The sequence below is a fragment of the Drosophila persimilis genome, unplaced genomic scaffold (genome assembly GCF_003286085.1).
Source record: "Drosophila persimilis strain 14011-0111.01,24,50 unplaced genomic scaffold, DperRS2 tig00000191-arrow-pilon, whole genome shotgun sequence".
In the NCBI taxonomy this organism is placed as follows: domain Eukaryota; kingdom Metazoa; phylum Arthropoda; class Insecta; order Diptera; family Drosophilidae; genus Drosophila; species Drosophila persimilis.
In genome coordinates this window covers 9,992,580-10,000,000 of record NW_020825298.1, presented here as the reverse complement: position 1 = coordinate 10,000,000, position 7,421 = coordinate 9,992,580, and the positions used below count along the sequence as shown (strand labels likewise).

The 7,421-nt window shown below is 48.2% G+C and overlaps 3 protein-coding genes across 8 annotated transcripts in view; 1 reads left to right on the top strand and 2 right to left on the bottom strand.

Annotated features, from left to right (window-relative positions):
• Positions 1-3,410, bottom strand: part of LOC6589754 (aspartate--tRNA ligase, mitochondrial) — a 4,625-nt gene extending 1,215 nt beyond the window's left edge. Inside the window, exons 1-8 of one of the 4 annotated variants that reach the window (XM_026988787.1) lie at positions 3,380-3,410; positions 2,929-3,070; positions 2,666-2,861; positions 2,100-2,597; positions 1,862-2,040; positions 1,711-1,800; positions 189-1,652; positions 1-121 (exon numbers count right to left, since the gene is read on the bottom strand). The exon at positions 1-121 is cut by the window's left edge and continues 1,215 nt beyond it. In XM_026988787.1, the coding sequence (XP_026844588.1) occupies positions 1-121; positions 189-1,652; positions 1,711-1,800; positions 1,862-2,040; positions 2,100-2,597; positions 2,666-2,855 (2,542 nt within the window). In that variant the 5' untranslated portion in view covers positions 2,856-2,861; positions 2,929-3,070; positions 3,380-3,410. The other 3 variants (XM_026988785.1, XM_026988786.1, XM_026988784.1) reach the window with 3 other exon arrangements.
• A 234-nt stretch (positions 3,411-3,644) lies between these two features.
• The window catches only part of LOC6589755 (diacylglycerol O-acyltransferase 1), a 10,599-nt gene continuing 6,822 nt past the window's right edge, over positions 3,645-7,421 (bottom strand). For all 3 annotated transcript variants that reach the window (XM_002014692.2, XM_026988789.1, XM_026988788.1), the window contains exons 6-10: positions 5,032-5,140; positions 4,828-4,971; positions 4,455-4,765; positions 4,122-4,394; positions 3,645-4,057 (exon numbers count right to left, since the gene is read on the bottom strand). In XM_002014692.2, the coding sequence (XP_002014728.1) occupies positions 3,824-4,057; positions 4,122-4,394; positions 4,455-4,765; positions 4,828-4,971; positions 5,032-5,140 (1,071 nt within the window). In that variant the 3' untranslated portion in view covers positions 3,645-3,823. The remainder of the gene's footprint in view (positions 4,058-4,121; positions 4,395-4,454; positions 4,766-4,827; positions 4,972-5,031; positions 5,141-7,421) is intronic.
• LOC6589756 (exportin-2) overlaps positions 5,336-7,421 on the top strand; it is a 3,620-nt gene continuing 1,534 nt past the window's right edge. The window contains exons 1-4 of the mRNA XM_002014693.2: positions 5,336-5,484; positions 5,598-6,457; positions 6,522-7,005; positions 7,068-7,370. Of these exons, the coding sequence (XP_002014729.1) occupies positions 5,400-5,484; positions 5,598-6,457; positions 6,522-7,005; positions 7,068-7,370 (1,732 nt within the window). The 5' untranslated portion in view covers positions 5,336-5,399. The remainder of the gene's footprint in view (positions 5,485-5,597; positions 6,458-6,521; positions 7,006-7,067; positions 7,371-7,421) is intronic.

Genomic DNA, 7,421 nt, shown 5'->3' with positions numbered 1-7,421 from the left:
TACGCTCGAACAGCGGAAAATCTATGACCCAAAGGAAGCGATAATCATTGGGCTTTTTCATCTTGACATTCTCTACCAGAAAATCGTGGTAATCCAGGCGAATGCGACCCAGCAATGCGCGCTACAAGCGTAAGAAAATATTAGAGAGATTGTAGAGATTAACGGGCGTAGAGTTCCAATAAACTTACCGTTTCCACTTTGGGTCCAATGCCCAGAAAGAGCAGATCATTCTCCTCGAGATCAAACTTCTCTGTAATTTCATTGGCCACCTGCTCGCCCAGCAGTTTGCCGAGTCGATCCTGTACATCCGTGGCGGGACCGAATTTGCGCACGAACAGTGTACCAATAAAATCTTTGCCGAGACCCTCGTAGTGCTTGCGGGCAGCGCCATTCCAGAAGGCCTCGCTCGCTCGCACCACAATGGCATATGCAGCAAGACCGCCCTCATATTTGCCCTTATACTCCTCGCTCTTGTCGATAATTTCGGAAACATTGTTCAAGAGAAAGCCGAAGCGTGTGTCGGGCTTGTCGTTTCCGTATTTCTCCAGTGCCTCCTCATAGGTGATGCGGCGGAATGGAGTCTGCAGCTTGGGCAGGTGCTTGGGCCACGAATAGCGCAGGGTCTCCTCAATCAGCTGCATAATGCCATCACGACTGGTAAACGACAGCTCTATATCGAGCTGTGTGAATTCCGGCTGACGATCGGGACGCGTGGCCTCGTCGCGGTAGCATCTCGCCACTTGGAAATACCGATCGACGCCACCAGACATTAGCATTTGCTTGAACTGCTGCGGGCTCTGGACGAGCGAATAAAAGTGTCCGGCCTTGCGGGTGGGCACCACAAACTCCTGAGCGCCGCCGGGGGTGCGTCGGAACAGAGTCGGCGTCTCCACCTCGACGAAGCCCAAATAGTTGACCAGATATTCGCGCATTTTCATGATAACCGACGATCGCAGGCGGAGATTGTGCTGCATATCATTGAACCTCAAGTCCAGATAGCGATGCGTGAGGCGGAGTCGTTCTCCAGCGCGATTGAATTTACGTATCTCGAAGGGCAGGTTCTTTTTGGACGGATTCAGAACAAGTACCGTATCCGCTTCCACTTCAACGTGTCCGGTGCTCATTTTGGGATTGACAGTGGCCCCTGGTCGCGGTATCACCGTGCCCTCCACACGAACAATTGACTCAATGGGTACCCCAGTCTCTGAATACTCCTCCAGACCCTTAGTCTTGGGCAGCAGCAGCACTTGCGTTTGGCCATAGGCATCGCGCAGTATGAAGAACTTGTTCATTCGCTGGAATTCTAGCCATCCGCAGATGACAACCTTTTCGTTGATCTCATTCGATGTGAGCTCGCCGCAATTGTGTGTGCGATCAGCAAACTTATTCGTATCGGCTACCTTTACGCGCTGCTCGGGATTGCTGCCATTGTTGGTGGACGATGTGGCCTCTGGTCCGACGTCTTCCTTGGGCTCACCATTGTTGGTGTCCGCATGGGAGGAGCCGCAGGCGGCGGCCTCTTCTGCCTCGAGATCATCAATGGACATCTTCTGTTGCTTCTCTTTGAGTTTAATGGGGCCATCGTATGGGTCATCGGGGTTCAAGATCTTAACGCTAGTCACACTGACCTCCACCTCGCCAGTGTCGTATTTCTGAAAGATGTATACGATCAATGACATAGTCAATAATAGGAATTCTTTCGAAACTCACCAAATTAATATTGGCTTTGGGTCTTCCCAGCACTTTTCCCACTACTTGGAGCACAGTTTGGTCGGGCGTAGACATAAAGGTGTCTATTAGCTGTGGATAAAGATTCGAGACATTTAATGATATAATTTATATACTCGATAGACCGACTCACCGACTGATCTTCAATCATTAACTGCGTTTGGCCATAGCCATCTTTAAGCTGCAAGAATTTGTTGTTTTTCGTGGATGGTATCCAGCCCACCAGAGTAACAGTCTTTCCCACATCATCGCGCCTCAGATCGTTGCACGTTAGATCGCGATTCTCAAAGTATTTCAGAATGTTTTCGTTCCCTTTTGAAATGATTATTTGAATTAGTAAAACATCTTTGCTCTCTCTCTTTGAAACTCACTTGCAATCTTGTACTCAGTGCTGGTGATGCCTTGGGTGCTCTGCTGCTGCACCATGGTGCTGTAGCTGCGCTTATCGCCCGCCCGTTTTGTGCCGCTGGCCGGGAAATGTATGTTGAGGATATCTTGGACCTCAACCTCTATTTCGCCTGTTGGCATCGTTTGATTGCAGGAATTGTGCGGCCTCCTCATCACTTGCCCCACAATCGTGAGCGTTGTATTCTCGGGCATATTATTCATCCGTCGCGCCACCCGGGGATGCTTGTCCTCGAGAACAACCAGCTGGCAGGCGCCACCATTGCGATCCCTCAGCTCAGCGAAGCGATTCACCCGCTTCTTGATCAGCCTTCCCGAGAGCTCCACAAACAGGCCACAATGATGATTCCGCAACTCGCCACAGCTTTGCCTCATGGGCTGCGGGGGCTGCGAGTTCATGTTGATATTGCTTGCCATGGCGCTCATCAGCTGCATCATGTCATTGTAGGAAACGTTGGGGCCCACTGCAGCATGAGAGTACGGAATATAGATAGTGGAAAATCTGGGATAAAACTGGGTTTGAGGGACTTACTGTTGAAAGGATTGGGCCCTGGGCCGAAGTTATCGTTGTAGCCACCGTTTCCGCCTCCATTGCCACCGCCACGATAATTGTCAAAATCATTATAACCACTACCGCCATAGCCAGGCCCACCTGGAGGACCACCGGGTCCGCCGCCATAACGCCCGCCGCCTCCGCCACCGCCACGATACCGACCACTCATTATCTGCTGGGGAGTATAGCTCATGGTAAACTATTTCTAGAATCGCAAAAATCCAGGCACACGGCACACTTACGTGACTACAATCAACCGGCTCTTCCGCTAGCGCTAATGAAATTGAGGAGTTCTGGTCCCGCCTTAATTTTCCACTGCTCGCCGCGGCACGGTGCACGAGTGCTGCTTGTAGTTGCAGTCTCTGGTGACTACGCCAAATCGTCCTGGAAATTAATAACATTTTGTTAAACAAATCGCGTTTTTTATTTAATTATGGCCGCATGCAAGCGCTGATGTAAAAAATTTTCAGACCCAGCGCGAGACACACACACACACACACACACAACGCATACAGTGGCAATTGGACTCAACTGCACACATACACAATATCGCGACTGTGTGCCGGGCGTCGCGAAAATGCCGACGAAAAACATGCCAAACTCGATGAGAACGTACCGTAGTAGGTGAAGCGCTTGCAAGGCCAGAATTGCTCTTTTGTTAACTAAGTAAATAACGCCAGAATAATAACGCACCTAAACTGTATCACGCTGATAACGAATTTTAATGAAAAATGGTTGTTTTGCTTGGTTTCAGAACTACGCCTAGCGATGGCCAACACACTAATGCCTGGGCCGCCTATCGATACTCGTTGTATCGATATATCTAGCTTCCAAATTGAAAACGGCGCGTTTGAATGGACCTTTATATGTTTTTTTTTTTTTGTAAATACCTGCCTTCAGAATGCATTTAAAATTTGAATATTTATTTACATGACACTTAAATTCATTAACAAATGCATTTAATAACAATCTATCTGTTTTAATCAGTACTATATGCATGTGCAAAAAGAATACAAAATATATTTTGTATGTGGCAATCACAAGTTTTTTTTCTCAACTTGCAGTTTGGCTTATAAATTACAAAAAGTACACGGACCAGTGCTGATGTTCCATCCCGCAGAAAGTGCCCTTTAAGACCTAACTCTCGTATTCGGTGCCGTTGAGAGAATTCTGGAAATGCGTGACCACATAATCGTGATAGTACGCCATAATACACAGCGGCTGACCCAGAATAATGGATGCCCAAACAAGGATATTGCCCATGCGTGGGCCCAGGCGACGCTCGATATACTTTGATACCGCTGAGAGTGGAATCTGTCCCATCATGCCCATAAAGGCCCAGATCTTGTATGTTTGTAAAGGAACGGAGACCTAAAGAAGAGACAGAATTATAAATATAATCGGTTGATGAAGGTCTCACATTCCTAGACCTTACCAAGTATTCATGGAAGAATGCACTAAACAGGAAGACTATGGTCGAAGCCTGACGCGACGAATAGCCCATTTGGACGACTGGGATGTAGAGATGACGCACGCACCATCTATGCACTGGCATGTTCCATGTTCTCCAGAAGGTGTCAATGTTTATGGCATTCCACCAATCACAGTAAAAGTTACGATCCGCAAAGTTCAGCAGCTCACCCACAGCATTCAGGAAAGAGTGGAACATCAGATAAAAGAAGCACAGCCAGACCAAGTGGTTGGGAAGCTAAACAATACAGTCGGTTATTTGTAAATCATAAAGAGAGCCAGCAAATCGCATACTAACCGCCAGTTTGAGGAGACGCTCTGTGGCCAGGGCCACATCCATATTTGAGAATGGTATCAGGGAGTTACGCACCGAGGGAATGATCCATTGCTGGAACAAAGCCATAACCACATGAACTCCAATCATGACCTCCAACAGGCGCTTCAAAAGGAAACGCTTGCGGACACGACTTGTGCGAGGGAAGTTCAGTTCATAGCACAAAGTGGGAGCGCACAGAAAGTATAGCAAATCCCTGTAGCTGAGATTGTCGGGGTACTGCACCAGCTTGGAAATGTCTTCATCCTCATCTCCGCCATCCAAGTGACCGTTTTCTAAAGAGGACAAGACCAATTAGATATGACTGATGGCATCATTTTTGATGACCTTAACTTACTGAGTTCCGCCAGCGTGATGCTGGGCCTCCGCTCTCGAGGATTCTTTTGGTAGTAGGTCTGTCGACACCACATATTGGTCTGCACATAGCTCCAGATCTTCAGGAACAGAATCGAGTAAAAGAAGCACACTGTTGAGGCGCCCACTGTGAAAGGCGAAATCGAAAATAATTTTGTACTTGAATGCATGGGTATTTGGTACTCACTTAAACTGAATGCATGTCCTTTCAGGTGTATAATGACCACGGGCAAACATACCAGAACAATTATGTTTACTATCTGTATGAAGATGCCAAGACCTTCGGCGATAATTTCCTGAAAATATCAAATAAAATATTCCATGTTACAATAGTGTCACCACCTATCGCTTAGCTCACTGTCATCTCTAGGCGCGCCATATCGATGCCAGTAATCGATAGTGCAGCATTCTCAATAGTTCCATCAGCGGTTCCGCAATCTTCTTTGTGTGCAAAAAGGCCATTTATTTCATTTTATTTCGTAAAGTTATTGAATAACTCGCAATACCAGTGGTATCACTTAGTTTAAAGGAATCTAGCAAGCAATCAAAGGGAAAATGGAAGTAACCGATGCTAACTTGCAACTTCTGGCCGGGTATTTGCAGCAGACGCTCAGCGCCGATCCAAACGTACGCCGGCCGGGTAAGTGTATTGGAATCTGTGGCGTGTGCGCGGGAAGTGGTGTGAACGACGCCTCGAATGAATGTGAATATGGAGTATGGTCGGTTGGTGATTCTATGTTCTCTAAATTGTAGCCGAGAAGTTGCTAGAGTCCACCGAACTGCAGCAAAACTATCCTGTGCTGCTGCTGAACCTCATCGACAAGTCGCAAATGGACATGACCACGCGTATAGCCGGCGCCATTGCATTCAAGAACTATGTGAAACGGAATTGGGCGGCGCATGAGGATACCGATGGGCCCGATCGCATCCACGAAAGCGATCGCAACACGATCAAGTCTCTTATTGTCACTCTTATGCTGCACTCCCCAGTGGCTCTGCAGAAGCAGCTGAGCGACGCCGTGAGCATCATTGGCAAGCATGATTTCCCGAAAAAATGGCCGCAAATGATCGACGAGATGGTGCAAAGGTTTGCCTCGGGCGATTTCAATGTGATCAATGGCGTACTACAAACGGCGCATTCGCTGTTCAAGCGCTATCGTTACGAGTTCAAATCGCAAGCCCTGTGGGAGGAGATCAAGTTCGTGCTGGACCGCATGGCCCAGCCGCTCACAGACCTTCTGCAGGCCACCATGCAACTGACAAAAGTGCACGAGAACAATATGGAGGCCTTGAAGGTCATCTATGGGTCATTGGTGCTGGTCAATAAGGTGTTCTTCTCGCTCAACTCCCAGGATCTGCCCGAATTCTTTGAGGACAACATGAACACCTGGATGGGTGCCTTCATTCAGCAGCTGGCCGTCAATGTCCCAGCTCTGAGCAGAGACGATGACGATGATCCCGGTGTGCTGGAGTTTCTACGCTCGCAGGTCTGCGAGAATATCTGTCTGTATGCGAAGAAGTACGATGAGGAATTTAAGCCGTTCATGGAGCAATTTGTGACCGCAGTCTGGGAATTGCTGGTCAAGACCAGCCTCAATACAAAAAACGATTCGGTAAGATTTCCATATTCTCAATAGCCCTAAAAATATGTCTGATTTCTGGTGATTCCATTCGCAGCTGGTGTCGAATGCCTTGCAATTTATCACCGTGGTTGCTGAGCGGAAAAACTATCAAGGGATTTTCGAAAACCCAGAGATTCTGGCCCGCATTTGTGAGAAAGTTGTTATTCCCAATCTGGACATTCGGCCCTCCGATGAGGAACTGTTCGAGGACAGTCCCGAAGAGTATATTCGTCGGGACATTGAGGGCTCGGATGTTGATACCCGCCGGCGCGCTGCCTGTGACCTCGTGAAGTCTTTGTCCCTCAACTACGAGCAAAAGATCTTTGGCATTTTTAGTCAATATCTGGAGATATTGTTGGCCAAGTACAAGGAGAATCCGGCGGCCAATTGGCGATCAAAAGACACTGCCATCTATCTGGTCACCTCGTGGGCATCGCGAGGTGGAACTAAGAAGCATGGCATCACCCAGACCTCAGAATTGGTTCCTCTGCCAGAGTTCTGTGCCACGCAGATTATACCAGAGCTGGAGCGACCCAATGGTAAGGACAAATAAAAAGGTTGCACCTTTATTATGTATTAAATTGGTGGTCCTCTCTTCCAGTCAATGAGTTGCCCGTGCTGAAGGCAGCCGCCATCAAGTATATCATGGTTTTCCGCAGCATTCTGGGTCCCCAGGTGTTGGCAAACTGCCTGCCGCAGCTCATTCGCCATCTTCCAGCCGAAAGCATTGTGGTTCACAGCTATGCCGCCTGTTCGGTGGAGAAGATCCTGGCCATGCGGGATGCCGCCAATGGGATTGTGTTTGGGCCACAGGTACTGGCACCTCACGTCAATTCGTTGATTAGCGGTCTCTTTGCCACACTCGCGATTCCGGGAGCGTCAGAGAATGAGTTTGTCATGAGAGGTGAGTGTTCTTAGAGCCGTTTAAATCTGTAGTTTCTTTATAAATTTTAAT